The sequence below is a fragment of the Asterias amurensis genome, chromosome 19, assembly GCF_032118995.1.
Source record: "Asterias amurensis chromosome 19, ASM3211899v1".
Lineage (NCBI taxonomy): Eukaryota > Metazoa > Echinodermata > Asteroidea > Forcipulatida > Asteriidae > Asterias > Asterias amurensis.
Genome location: NC_092666.1, coordinates 11079762 through 11095498, shown reverse-complemented (window position 1 = coordinate 11095498; position 15737 = coordinate 11079762). Strand labels below are relative to the sequence as shown.

Sequence of the window (15737 nt, the reverse complement as noted above, 5' to 3'; positions counted from 1 at the left end):
ATTTATCATCAAAAAAGATGATCACAATGAAGAAGCGGAACTCTATCCTCTCCGAATTGTCCGCTCTTTTGAGAAGCTAGCTTGCCACCCTCAGACGAGGGCAAAGAAAGGAAATAAAGAAACAGGGGAAAGGGAAAAACAACAGAGTATAAAGAAGGAAAGAGAAAGTAGCGGCTAGGCTGGGTGAATTGTAACAAATCAGCGCCTGTCACTCTAGCTGATTGACCTTTTCCATGGTATTTAGAAAATGGAGGGGTGTTATTATACTGAACTCGGCCGTTTTGAATAGAGGCCCACCGTCATGCTGCTGGACAGTACAGATGAACCCCCGTGATGGCGGGGCGTCTGCTTCTAAGACCCCGGACAGGAGCGGGGAAAAATATTGTGGGGATTTTTGTCAAAACAAAAATAACAGGGAAGCCTTTTTTAAAGGGTGGTGTGCTGCAGTGTTCGGAATTGGAGAAGAACAAAAAAACAATTAAATTGTATCTCCTGAAGACGAGCAGAGTATACTGTTTGAAAGGTCGAGAACCAACCGGCTCTTTTCAGAGCCAACACTCGCCCTAAGAGATTTACACATGGTTGTACCCGCAAGTTTACTGTTTATTTATAGTTTCTTCTTATTAAATTGTATCATGTGTAGTGAGGGACTTTGCAGCAAAGATCTGCAATGTATGACTTGTACATGTGCTCTGTTAACACACACAGTAGTGCTTGACAATTTCCTTTCAGGGAAAATTTACTAAATAAACTACATTATGAAACAAAAGTTTGTTTTTCAATACACGTACAAAGTGGATTAGTTTGCATTTAAACAATTTAATATTCACCAGGAGAAAAATAACCTAGGGGATGCTCATGCCTCATACTTCACGGAGGTGGAGGCAACAAAGGCGATTGCCTCCATGCCCCCCTGGTCATTGCCATGGTTCCCTTGAAATGCTGCTCTAGAAATTTCCCTTTAAAGGCAGTGGACACTATTGGTAATTACTCAAAATAATTATTATCATAAAACCTCACTTGGTAACGACTAATGGGGAGAGGTTGATGGTATAAAACATTGTGAGAACGGCTCCCTCTGAAGTGATGTAGTTTTTGAGAAAAAAGTAATTTCCCACGAATTTGATGTCGAGACCTCAGATTTAGAGTTAGAGGTCACAAAATCAAGCACTTAAAGCACACAACATTGTCACTTTTGTGTGACAAGAGTGTTTTTTCTTTAATTATTATCTTGCAACTTTGACGACCAATTAAGCTCAAATTTTCACAGGTTTTTTACTTTATGCATGTTGAGATAGACCAAGTGAGGAGACTAGTCTTTGACAATTACCAAGATTGTCCACTGTCTTGAAATACATAGGGTGCCCTTTACCAAGGAGAAAATGCAGGAAGGGCCCAACCAAGGACACCAGAAGGACACAAAAACCTCATCAAGTGAAACAGACAAAAATGCTGACATCGCTTTTCTGTCATGTTTTAAAAAGTCATGGTGTACTTTTGGTGATTTAGTGAACAAAAACTTACGTGTACTCAGTAAAAATCGCTGTTTACCGTATTATTATTATTGGTTTATTAAAACACATTCAAACATTGCAGCTACAAGCTGAATTGAGTTTAAAATACAGAGATTCATAAACAATCGAAATGTTTAAAAATTACAAAAGAAAACATTAAGAATTACAATCTGTTTTTATACATTAAAAGGGCAAACTGGCTAGTGCCAGTAACAAATTAGATAAAACAAAAAATTGCACAGCAAGTCACCTTAAAGGAACAAGGCGAAGGGTTGGGGACAAAAGGCAAGCCAGCTTAGTGAACAAAAATCAAGAGCTATGACACATTTTGTAGAAAGAACCTCCTTTGAAGTCATTTAAAAATTAAAAATAAAATAGATACAATTTCACACAAAGTTTAAATCTAAACGAGGCTTCAGCTTGGCTTCTTTAAGCACACATTTCTCTATAGAACAAGGGTAGATTTTCCCCCCAGTTTTTTCTTGCAACTTCAAACCCCAAATTTTCAAAGGTGTATTATTTTATGCACATGGGATACACACCAAGTGAGGATACAAATCTTTGACAAATTACCAATAAGTATACCTTGCCTGTAAGGCTGTGAATACATAAAAATACGTTCCTTTTTTGGGGCCCAATTTAATAATAATAATAATAATAATAATGGAGTCTTATATATATTAGCGCCGGTATCCGCCACAAAAAAGCGCTCATGGCGCTCGCTCAGGATACAAAATAAACAGTTCAAAAGAAAGGAACAGAAAAAGTTTGTAGAGAGTCGCTGGTCATTGTTTAACTGCAAAGAGGTGGGTTTTGAGGACAGTTTTGAAAGAAGATGTGGTATTTGCAGTCCCGATGTGGTAGGGAAGACTATGCCACACCTTCCCCGCAGTAACCAAGAAAGAACGGGCTCCCCATGTGTTCTTTGCCATGTGTTCTACGAGGAGACGTTGATCAGCTGATCTTAGGTTACTGCGGAAAGGTGCATACTGAGTGATGAGATCTGAGATGTAGGATGGCGCCATGTTGTGCGATGATTTGAAGATCAGGAGAACAAGTTTGAAGACTATCCTTTGCTCAACTGGAAGCCAATGGAGTTGCTTTAGGATTGGGGTGATGTGTGAGCTCTTGATTGACCGAGTTACCAGTTAGCAGCCATATTTTGCAGACGTAGTCGAAAGAGCTGTGTTTTGTTTACACCCATAGAGTTATATATAAGAACTAGAGCGCGCACTGGCCTATATACGCGCCCCGGTATGCGAGCAGGCGGCCATTTTCTAAGTTGACAAAACAGCTATCTCACAGCATGTGTTTGTGCGGCCATTTTGTAAGTAGAACAAACAGCATCGCGTGAGCGTTCAATAAAAAAAACCTCAAACGTGTATTTCATATTCAACGCGCGTGCAGAATGACGCGCTTGTCATCTTGCGGTCCCGTGGCGTTTGTGCACGAAGCATCACTTGTGCGCCCTCTAGTTCTTATATATAACTCTATGTTTACACCATACATGAGGGAGTTGCACATGTCCAGCTTTGACATGACAAGGGAGTGAATGAGTGCTTTGTTGGAAATCAATTTGGCCCCTGTTGCCCCTGGTCTTGGCCTCGGTGCCTTTCAACCATTTCCCATTGACTTAAAGATTTTCCATTAGAAGTGCCCTTTGCAAAGTGTAAATGGCCCTGCCCTTTCCACATGTTCTGAGATGAAATTTCCGGCCTGAAAATTTGCCCTTTTTTTCTGTATTTTCACTTCAACTTTTTCTTTCTCGTTTCAAATATTTTGTCCAGGTGGCGATTAAAATCATCGATAAGACTCAATTAGACGAAGACAACTTGAAAAAGATCGTCCGGGAAGTCCAGGTCATGAAGCAACTTCGGCACCCACACGTTGTCCGTCTGTACCAAGTTATGGAGACGGAACGAAACATGTATCTAGTGACTGAATACGCCAGTGGAGGAGAAATATTTGGTAAGCTTTATGGAGGTGATTGGGTAGGGTTTGCAAGAGGTCAAGGGTAGCCCCAGGTATGGCAAGCCTGATACTTCACGGAGGCAACGGAAACGATTGCCTCTGTTGCCCCTTGTCATTGCCTTGGTGCCCTTGAAATGCTCCAGTAATTTCCTCATAGGGTGCCCTTTGCCAAAGAGAAAATGCCTTGGTGCCTTTGCCCTTTCAAAAACGCAGCATACAGCCCTGGTATGGACACTGCCATTTTGCTGCTAAGTGTTTTTGCTTTTTGCTGCTTACTCTTTTCTGCAGCTTTTTGGCTATTTCATACAGTGTACTTTAGGAGCAGGTATGGATACTGCCATTTTGTTGCTAAGTGTTTTTGATTTTTGCTGCTTACTCGTTTCTGCAGCTATTTTGGATATTGTGTACATTGTACTTTTGGAGCAGGTATGGACGCTGCCATTTTGCTGCTTAGTGTTTTTGCTTTTTGCTGCTTACTCTTTTCTGCAGCTTTTTGGCTATTTCATACAGTGTACTTTAGGAGCAGGTATGGATGCTGCCATTTTGTTGCCAAGTGTTTTTGATTTTTGCTGCTTACTCGTTTCTGCAGCTTTTTTGGATATTTTGTACATTGTACTTTTGGAGCAGGTATGGACGCTGCCATTTTGCTGCTTAGTGTTTTTGCTTTTTGCTGCTTACTCTTTTCTGCAGCTTTTTGGCCATTCATACGGTGTACTTTAGGAGCAGGTATGGATGCTGCCATTTTGTTGCTAAGTGTTTTTGATTTTTTGCTGCTAACTCTTTTTCTGCAGCGTTTTGGCTGTTGTTTGTTGTTTAGATGATCTTCCCATCAAGGGAACTCGGCAAACTCCCACAAGGGAATATAAACACCAAGCTGGCAACAGCTAATCTCTCTCATACAAACATTGTATTAACGTCTATGATTATGAATTGCACAAATCAAGAAATTGTGATTCAGTAACTAGACGACAATATTTATTCTAGTCATTGTGAAATCAGCGGTTATCTGGGGATTCAAACCCACAACCTTGTGATTGCAAGTCCTGCAGTCTAACCACTTGACCACGGTGACTATTCGTACAGTGTACTTTAGGAGAAGAAATGGACGCTGCCATTTTGCTGCATACCAATTCCTTTTTGCTGCTAAGTGTATTTGCTGCTTGACAATGCTGTAAGGTAAAGGGAAGGAAGGTCTCTGTGGACGGTATGACTAGACATAATTAGCGGCAGGTGTTTCATCTGGCATTTCGTTAGCGAAGGGAGAAACAAATCTCTGCCGCTTTGTAAGGTTTCAGTCTCATTATTGAGCACATCAAGAAGTAGGACCTGATTAAAATCAACCTGTGGAGATGGTTACTTGTGTGTGGGGGGTCTCGGACTCCCGCTAATGAGGAGGTTGCCATGGCAGTACCGGACAAAACTTTTCTCAATAAATTCATTGAAACTATCAATTTTTGTTTCTACTCTAAAGGGTTTTGGAACCTTTTGTATGAAAGACACAAACCGCAATGTCAACAGATTTGCGCTAAACTTACACGGTTTCAAGATAATGATGGTAGAAGGCTAATTACTTACTGAGGTGCTGTCATTTTTGAGAAATGAGTAAAACAATGTCTTGAAAATGATTTGTTGTCTCATTAAAATTTAATTAATTATGGACAATGTATATGTGACTCTCCGAAAAACATTGCTCTGTGGTTTTCACTTTTTTTTTAATTAAAAAACTTGTCGACTAATGAAGTTGAAACTTCAACAGGTAAATTATATATACATCTTCATTCACAGTGAGTAGGGATTCATGTCATGGCCAAAAACATGATCCACAAAAAGTATCCATTAAAAAAACCCTTTAAAGGCAGTGGACACTATTGGTAATAATTAGCATAAAACCTTACTTGGTAACAAGTAATGGGGAGAGATTGATAGTATAAAACAGTGTGAGAATTGGCTCCCTCTGAAATTACGAAGTTTTCGAGAAAGAAGTAACTTTCCACGAATTTGATTTCGAGACCTCAAGTTTAGAATTTGAGGTCACAAAATCAAGCATCTGACTGCACACAACTTCGAGTGACATGGGTGTTTTTTTCTTTCATTATTATCTCACAACTTCGACGACCAATTGTGCTGAAGTTTTCACAGGTTTGTTGTTCTACATGTATGCATAATGTTGAGATACACAAAGTAAGGAGACTGGTCTTTGACAATTACCAATAGTGTCCAGTGTCTTTAATGTTAAAAACACTGTACACCATTTGTAATTGTCAAAGACCATTCTCACTCGTTCCCAATATGCATAAAAAATAACAAATCTGTAAAAAATTTGACTCAATTGGTCATCAGAGGTGAAAGAAAATAATGAAAGAAAAAAAAAGATTTTGTTGCACAAACTTGTGTGCTTTCAGATGCCTAAAAGGTTCACGCATGCAACTCTTCCGCGTTTCCGCGGAATTCCGAGAAAAAAAACAAAACAAATGATCGGCGCTAAAATAATATTCTTTATTATTATTTTTTAATAGCCGAGTTTATGCCTTGCAACAACAATGTTAAACTACAATAATGGAAAAAAAAAAAAGCTTAGTACATGCTACCATTGCACCTTAGAGCATAATAAACCTCAACATTTTCTAGGGTACCATTGTGGGTCTCGTGTCCCGTGGCGTTTCGGCTGCCTCGCTCTGCACTTGTGCCTTCGAAAATTTTCCTCTTTTTTTTCAACGGGCAGTTTCATGCCTGAAGGTTCCAGGCCTATAATATTTGAGTGAGAAACTACAATCTTTCTCAAAAATTAGGTTTACATTGTACTTCAGAGGGAGCCGATTCTCACAATGTTTTATCAACAGCTCTCCGTTGCTCTTTGTTTTGTAAACAATTTAGTGCTTTAATTATTTTGAGTAATTACCAAAAGTGTTCAGTGCCTTAATTAACAGAATTGGTGAAAATTTAATACACACTAGTATGCATGTGTAGTGTACATTTAATTTCTTCAATTTTCACAATCAAATATTTTTTTCATATTGTAAAAATAAAACGATCTGTTCAAAATCAGACCCTGGTAACATAAATTATATTTCTCATGGCCTTTAAAACCTGATATTTTACACATGAAGTCGGTGCATGTTCATACATGTAGATCGGTTGATAGTACAGTGTACATGAATGGATTTTTGAAAGATCAAACTACTGGTACATGAAGAAAAATAAAGATGTTTTTGACAGATAAATGATTCCTTAAAGTTTAGCCCCCAGGCTTGCTACATCCCCCCCCCCCCCTGTTCCGCTTCTGAGAATTTCAAATAATCATAAGACACTGGAGATTAGAAGAACAAAAAAAAACTTATTTATACAACATTTAAAGCCATCGGACACTTTCGGTAAACAGTGTTGTCCAAGGCCCACACTTTGTGTACCACAACTTCTATATCAAATAACAAACCTGTGAAAGTTTAGGCTCAATCGGTCATCGGAGTCGGGAGAAAACAACGGAAAAACCCACCCTTGTTTCCGCGCGTTTTGCCGTGTCATGACATGTGTTTAAAATAAATCCGTAATTCTCGTTAACGAGAATTTATATCGTTTTGCTGGTTTCTCAAAAAGTAAAGCATTTCATGGAATAATATTTCAAGAGAAGTCTTTTACCATTGCCTTCTGTAAATCCTCGATGAACGATGACTGACTCAATTTTTCACAAGTTTGTTATTTTGTGCATTATATGTTGAGATGTGTATCACCAAGTAAGAAGACTGGTCTTTGACAATTACCAATAGTGTCCAGTGTCTTTAAATGCTGACAGAAAATACTGGCAGGCCTGTATGCTTTGTTTTTAACCGGGAAGGGCACCAAGGCATTTTCTCCTCGGTAAAGGACACACTAGGTGAGGAAGTTGTAAATTTTTAAAGGGCACCAAGGCAATGACCAGGGGGCATGGAGGCAATTGCCTTCGTTGCCTCAGTGAAGTGTCACACCTGCCATTAGTTTTTTAAATCATTCGATTGTTTGAATTCTATAATGTGGATGTAAAAAAAATACTTTCATGTGAAAATTTCCTTTCAAACATGTCAAAAGGTGGTCGCGTTGCTGAGGTATAAAAAAAGACACCCTATAAGGAAGTTGTAAACTTTCAAATGGGCACCAAGGCAATGACCAGGGGGCATGGAGGCAATTGCCTTCGTTGCCTCAGTGAAGTATCACACCTGCCATTAGTTTTTGGAATCATTCGATTGTTTGAATCCTATTATGTGGATGTAAACAAAAAAAATGTGAAAATTTCCTTTCAAATGTCAAAAGGTGGTCGCGTTGCTGAGGTATCAAAAAGGACACCCTATAAGGAAGTTGTAAATTTTCAAATGGGCACCAAGGCAATGACCAGGGGGCATGGAGGCAATTGGAAGTATCACACCTGCCAGTAGTTTTTAGAATCATTCCATTGTTTGAATCCTATTATGTGGATGTAAATAAAAAAAATTTGAAAATTTCCTTTCAAATGTCAAAAGGTGGTCGCGTTTTTGAGTTATCAAAGCCCTTTATTGTCAAAAGAAATTTGAAAACAGACTACAGGATATGTAGTAAAAAAAAATAAAAAATAAAAATCTTTGCAGCAATGATTGGTTTTGACTGCAAAGTGCATGATGTACAATCAGTTCCTGGATTGTAGAAATGCCTAATTCAGATTGTTGACTTTTCGAGATAAAGAGACACATTTCAGTCGGTTCTTGTAGGCACTCCGAAGAACTTTAAACCTCTTGAGTTTTTTTCAAAAATAATGTAATTTTTTTAAGCTGTTGGGCCGAACTGTTATCAAGGGGCCTTAAAGGAACACGTTGCCTTGGATCGGTCGGGTTGGTCTTTGAAAAGCGTTTGTTACCATTTGTTATAAAAAGCATGGGTAGAAAGATGCTGTAAAAGTAGAATACAATGATCCACACAAACATGCCTCGAAATTGCACGGTTTTCCTTTTACCTCGTCGACTAACACGGTCGGCCATTAAATGGGAGTCAAATTTTTGACTCCCATAAATGGCCGACCGTGTTATTTCGCAAAGTAAAAGGTAAACCACGCAATTTCGAGGCAAATTTGTGTGGATCATTGTATTCTACTTTTAAATCATCTTTCCAACCATATGCATTTTGTAACAATTAGTTTCAAACGCTTTTTTTAGACCAACTCGTCCGATCCAAGGCAATGTGTTCCTTTAATGTAGTACGAAGTACACAATCATTTGTACACCATGCCTGGACCGACCCACTTGTATAGAGCCTCTTAAAAGCAGGAAATATTGCTATGTTTTTGTTAAGCAGAAATGAGCAGGATATCAGTCACAAATTTCACTTGTCGCATGGTAGTTTGGCTAGTAAGCTTATTCTTGTAAGCGTAATTAAATGGGCCCAGGTGGCAGAGTGTGTCTCTGAATGTCCATTTTTTACACACTTTATTTCTCTTACATGTACACCCCCCCCCCCCAAAAAAAAAAAAAAAGTATCAGGCTGGTGTTATAATTAGTATTACTATTTTTTAAATAATTTTTTTTAATTTTTTTTTTAACAGATCATTTGATATCCCACGGTCGAATGACAGAAAGAGAAGCAAGACAGAAGTTTAAGCAGATTGTTGCTGCCGTTCATTACTGCCATTGTATGAAAATTGTGCATAGAGATTTAAAAGCGGAGAACTTGTTGTTGGACGCTAATATGAATGTAAAAATAGCAGGTAAGTGTGAGGAAGCTCGTTCATTATTGTTAAACAAAATTTTGTTTGTCAACACCACTCATCAGTGAAGGGTGTCATGGCCAAGTAGTTATAAGATTATATTCTTGTGGTTTAGTCGTAGGAGTGTGGGTTCGAATCCCGGTCATGGCACTTGTGTCCTTGAACAAGATGCTGCTTCTCTTCACCAAGGGGTATAAATGTCCGGATGTTGATTTTGTGTGTGAAAAGTCCACTGGAGCGCTTGCCAGGGGTTGACTACTCCCCAGGGAGCTGAGAAAGGAAGCTTTAAATTAAAAGGGAATGTTGGCCCAATGACCTGGGGTCGATTTCACAAAGAGTCAAAATTGATCGTACATGTGACTGCAAATCAATCGTAGTTGCTAACCCCCGGGGCACTAACTTAAAGCGTAGTTATTGATACATATGTTAATATGAGTATTGTTAAATGCACTATGTTATTATTAATATTCTAATCAATTATAAAACTTGTCTTGTTTTCAGATTTTGGTTTTAGTAATTTTTTTGAGAAAGGTCAGTTGATGAAGACGTGGTGTGGAAGTCCGCCCTACGCTGCTCCGGAGCTCTTTGAAGGGAGGGAGTATAACGGACCTAAGGCTGATGTTTGGGTTAGTTAACAACCTTTGCCCTTAACTTTTTTAGTGACTTGCCAGCCGGACATGGGCTCAATTTTACAAAGCCTCTTATAAAAATTTGCTTTTAGGAATTGGGTACTTTTTGTCCACATACTTTTAACATTAAACTCACACAGTTTGAAGATAATGAAAGTAAAGAGCTTCCCTTTAAAAACTTGTTGCTGAGGTACTGTAGTGTTTGAGAAATGAGTTAACAAAATTCACATAAGTAATTTTTGTCTCAGTGAGGTGAAAATTATGTTAATAATTATTTTAACATTTGCTAACTATTGTTAATTATACTACAACAGATTTATGCAACTCTCCTGTATGAGGATATTGCTCTGTAATTTTAGCTTTTTTTTTTCTCAAGAACTTCTACAGGTAAATTATATTACATATCTCCATTCACAGTGAGTAGGGATTCATGTCATGGTAAAAAACTTGATCTACAAAAGGTATTAAAGCTTAACTTCTTTAGTGACTGGCCAGCAGAACCTGTTAGCTTGTCCTTTCTCCAAGTCCGTCTACTTTTATTTCACGAGTCAGTATTTCTAATGAAATAGATGGAGTGCACATTGACCACCATCTCTGATGACAATGGAAGCATGTTCACACTGGGCACAACTCTCGGCCAAGGGAAGTGTCGTGGCCGAGCGGTTAAGAGCACCGAATTCAAACTCTAGTGTGTCTGATCAGCAGAGTGTGGGTTCGCATCCCCAGCCGTGACACTTGTTTCCTTAAGCAAGACACTTTACCATTGCTTGGGATGTAAAGCCATCGGTCATGTCGGTCCCATGTGTTGTGTAACGCATGTGAAAGAACCCAGTGCACTTATCGCAAAGTGAAGGGGTTCACCCCGGTGTTCCTGGCTGTGGCTGCTGTATGCGCCGTAGCACCTTGTAAACCCCTATAAGACGCTTAACAATTGGGTCTCAGAATCCATCACTGCATTAACTTATCTTTCGGAAAGTTTGTATGTGTACACAGCGCCTTGAGTACCTGAATTACAACAATTGTACATAAATTTAAAATTTGAAATTAAATAGAAGGCAAATTGGTAATGAAAAAATATGTGAAATAGTTAAGCCACATCCCTAAATTTACACATTGAAAATTGCCCATTGACATTGAATTACTTTTACTCAAAAATGGTTTGACAGTTAGGTTCAGGGCCCAATTTCATAGAGCTGCTAAGCATAAAAATTTGCTTAACATGAAAAGTATTCCTTGATAAAAACAGGACTTCCAAACCAAATTTTCACGTGATTTTCAGGACATTAGTTGAATACCAGTAACAAGGAATATGCAACAAATTGAAATTTGGTTGGTAATCCTGTTTTTATCACGGAAGAAATTTCATGTTTAGCAAATTTTTGTGCTTAGCAGCTCTATGAAATTGGGTCCAGGCGGCTTCATACTCCAGACCAAGGGGAGACCCAGGCCGAATACCATAATTTGAAACTGAGTCCTAACAATTCCTAATTCCTAAGGGCATTCAGTAACATTTCACCACGCCTCTGGAACTCTCTGCCTCAACATCTCAAGGACACACATGACATCTCTCGATTCCAACATTCTCTCAAAACCCATCTCTTCAGATTAGCCTTTGCAGATATTGAGTGAAGTTTTCTTCTTGTTCTTTGACCAGCGCCTTTGAATGTTCCACAGATTTAGTGCGCTTTATAAATGCTGTATTATTATTATAATGTATCTCTTCTCTTTCAACAGAGTCTTGGTGTTGTCTTGTATGTACTAGTATCTGGTGCTCTTCCATTTGACGGGCCCACGTTACAGGCTCTAAGGTCACGCGTCCTGTCCGGTCAGTTCAGGGTGCCATTTTTCATGAGTCCAGGTAAGTGTCGAAACTTTGAGAGAACATTTTTAATTGCTTTTCTTCACCCAAGAGTATAAATGGGTACTTGGAGGGTAGAGGTTAATATTGTATATGAAAAAGCTTTCGAAGCGCCACGGCAGCTTGGGGCTGTAAACTCCTCAGGAAGGTGAGAAAGATTAAAGAAATGTTATTGGCCTAATGACCAGCCGTCGATTTCACAAAACTCTTCCTAACTTAAGACTAATCTTAGGACTTAGGACGAGTCCCAACCCTGCACTGTAGCATGCAGACCTTAAGATTAATCCTAAGTTAAGACGAGTTACTCGTCCTAACTCGATATATAAGACTAGTCCTAACTCTTTGTGAAATCGACGGCAGGGCACTTAAATGTAAATCACATTGATACAGTTATTGTAAAATGCACTATACATGTTTAAGAACTAAACATGATAGTAATTCTTATAGCAATTATAGCAATTATATCCATCACTCAGCAATGCTCTAGGCGCTTCAACATTGAGAATTTACCGGGAAGGTTTATGTGGGAATATGTTGGAAATATGAGCCCTACTCATTTTATCACCATGTAATGGTTTACAAGGTGCTTTGGCGCAATATGCAGCCAATCAAACCAGGAACACCAGGGCGAACCCCTTCTCTTTTTGATAAGTGAACTGGGACCAACAGCTTTACGTCTCATTTCATTCAATGGTTTATTAAAAATCTATTCAATTCGCTGCCAGCAGCAGAATTACATGAACAGTTACATAGTTAAAAATTTGGTGTAAAACATTACATTACTATTTAAAATGGCCTAAATCTAACACAGAAAAACTGAGAGGGAGAAGAACTGTACACTCTTATAGGGAGGAGAACAGTTACTTAAAATTTATTAATTAAACATCAGAGTAAAACATTACAATCATAATTTAAATGTCTCACTCGAAGGATGAAGCATCATGTGAAAGTGTCTTGCTTAATAAGGAATAGGTGTCAAGACTGGGACTTGAACCCACACTCTGCTAATAATAAAACACCAGAGCTTGAGTCCGTTGCTTATATCAGCTAGGCCACAACACGCATTATTAATTTTAAATTTTTTTTTTGACTCACAGAGTGTGAACATCTGATCAGACACATGCTTGTCCTTGACCCGTCCAAGCGTTACAACACAGAACAGATCCTGAACCACAAGTGGACGAAGATGGGCGAGCCGAGCGCGCAGTTTGACGAGATGATCGCAGAGTACGACAAGGTGGCCATAACGGCAAACGGGCCCAGTCCAATCAACGAACTCATCGTGCAGCACATGGTCTCATTGGGTATTGAAAGGGATCTCATCGTGCAGGTGAATTGCCTTTTGGTTGATTGATTTATTGGTTAATTTATTTATTCTGGTTGTGAATTAAGTTTAGGCCTGGGCGAATTATTTGAATATCCGGTTAATGGCGAATAGGTTTTCCTATCCGTAACCGCGAATGCCTTTTTTTCTTACCCGGATATCCGCATAGGGCGCGAATACCTATTTATAAACCGGATAGTTCTGTAATTACAAACAAGTAACCGGATATTCTTTAATATCCGAATATCCGCGGACGTCAGGCGACAACTGATATGAATGTTTTGTCTGAATCCTTATGAAACTTCTATTAAGACAGCATAAAACAGCATAAATTAAGTACTTAATTATGCTCACCTCCGTGAAGAGTTAAAACAATGACATTTCCGACGTATTTTGTTCAAAGATTACAAAAGTTTTCCTTCACGTAGAGTCAATCACGATCAAAAGAAAAAGCAAATCGCCATCTTTAAATTAGATCCGGTCATTTTTATGAATGAACCGAGTGACACTGTCTAAAACTAATATCAATCCGCCCATAAGATCTCATTCACAAACGAACAGCGCCCTCTAGCGGCAAAAAAAAATATTTTTTAAATATTTTTTTATTTTATTTTTATTTTAAATAGCGCCCTCTAGCGGCAAAAAAAATATTCGAATATCCGGTTAATTTCGGATAGTTGGCCAGCAGTATCCGAATAACAAAATTTCACTATTCGCCCAGCATTAATTAGGTTGGTCCAAAACTGCTTCTTTGGCTAAAGCTATGGCTAGATTTTCAGTCTATTCTTGAACACTTGCAGGTGTACATACGTACAGGTAGCTGAAGCTGAAATCAAAGTTTTTGACATTTTTCACATGGCACGAAGATTCTCAGAAAAGTGAACTTAATACTATAGACCTTATGCACTTGATGTCATTTGGGAAGTACGCCCTTGCCTAGAGGTCAATCCTGTGCGATGCACGTACAAATCTGTGTATTTTCTATTGTTTTGTCATCAGTTACCTCTAAGATGGTGGCTGGGTGACGTCAATGCATGAGGTCTATTCTAGGTTTGATTGATTTATTTATTGATTTAATTATTTATTCTGGTTGTGAAACTAAATATTCCCAGAAAAGTGAACTTAATTACCTTACCGAGGTTCGGTATATACTAATGGTTTTGTTCCTCCCTTTTTCCCCTTAGTCCTTGAGCGGTAAAAGCTTCGATCAATTCAGTGCAATTTATCACCTCTTCCTCGACAAATTAAAACGACACCAAAAAGCCGCCGCCCATCCCGCCGAAAACAACCGCAATGCTCAGGCCACTGCTACGAGCTCCTCGCCGTCGCCGAGCGACAGCGCGACGTCGGACGGCGTCACGTCGATGTCGTCGGCGTCGTCGCTGACCTCGGGGACGATGAAGCGTCAGGTGCTACTGCCGGGGATGATTCCCCAAGTCCGGTTTACGAACGAGAATGATCAGATTGTTCAGGTGAGTTGACGTCATTAGGCCATGTAGAAAGTAAATTGTTTGGTCTACGTTAGATTGTAGGATGGAGGGAAAAGATGCACCAGGCAAGAAGCTCCTAAGAGATGCACTACTTTGAATAAAGCTGTTGGAATGGCTCTTACTTCTTTCTTCTCAGCAACGCAAGAGTTACAGTTTTAAAATAAGGGAATCAATGTGTGGTGAAGAGGTTTTCAACTAGTGGTTTTAACCCGCCGAGGCCTGGTTCTTGATAATTTTACCAAGACGAAGTCGAAGTAAATTATCAAGACTCAGGCCTCGGCGGGTTTAAACCACTAGTTGAAAACCGATTCAACACACTTTGATTCCCATTCATAAATACTTTTTCGGTCAAAAAACATCAACACTTTTGGTCAAAAAGTAAAATAAATGCAAAAATTATAATTGTTCAATGATTTCTTTCAACACAACACCCCTCCAGCTATGAAATGGTAAGGCCCTCCGCCGCCCTTGGGTAAACAACTCCTTATAAGGGAATGCTGTGCGCGTTGCTCTCGACCAATAGGAATGAAATAACTGTCTTATAAGCACAGGTCAAGCTCCCGTGTCACGCCCATGTTTTAACACTTTTTACTGGTCATAAACAAAAGGTTTATACACACCCACGTGACGCGCTCTCCACCAATAGGAATAGCGAAACTGTCTGAGGTTTTTATGAATATTGTGTTTAAAGGCAATGGACTCTATTGGTAATTTCTCAAAATAATTATTAGCATAAAACCTTATTTGGTAACGGGGAGCTGTTGATAGTATGAAACACTGTGAGAAATGGCTCCCTCTGAAATAACATAGTTTTCAAGAAAGAAGTAATTTTCTACGAATTTGATTTTGAGACCTCATGTTTAGAATTTGAGGTCTCGAAATCAAGCCTCTGAAAGCACACAACTTCATGTGACAAGGGTGTTTTTTCTTTCATTATTATCTCGCAACTTCTACGACCGATTGAGCTCAAATTTTCACAGGTTTGTTATTTTATGTTTATGTTGAGAATGATGCACGAAGTGAAAAGACTGGTCTTTGACAATTACCAATAGTGTCCAGAGTCTTTAAAAGATTGAGATCTCACTCAGCGCTATGGAAGTTTATAATGGGAAGTCTCTTACATCTATACTAACAGCGAAAGTAGTAGTTCCGACCAATTTCCTACCTTCCGCCCTGGTTGTAGTTAACAAGCAGGACAGTTCTTTTCAGAACTGGAATATCTACTCTGCGGTAGTAGAGAAGTGTCC

The 15737-nt window shown here is 39.0% G+C and overlaps 1 protein-coding gene across 2 annotated transcripts in view; it reads left to right on the top strand.

The window, feature by feature from the left end:
- Positions 1 to 15737, top strand: part of LOC139951371 (serine/threonine-protein kinase SIK3-like) — a 61254-nt gene that overhangs the window by 24841 nt on the left and 20676 nt on the right. For both annotated transcript variants that reach the window (XM_071950242.1, XM_071950241.1), the window contains exons 2-7: positions 3302 to 3482; positions 9028 to 9189; positions 9691 to 9815; positions 11553 to 11676; positions 12774 to 13006; positions 14185 to 14472. In XM_071950242.1, coding sequence (XP_071806343.1) covers positions 3302 to 3482; positions 9028 to 9189; positions 9691 to 9815; positions 11553 to 11676; positions 12774 to 13006; positions 14185 to 14472 — 1113 coding nt within the window. The remainder of the gene's footprint in view (positions 1 to 3301; positions 3483 to 9027; positions 9190 to 9690; positions 9816 to 11552; positions 11677 to 12773; positions 13007 to 14184; positions 14473 to 15737) is intronic.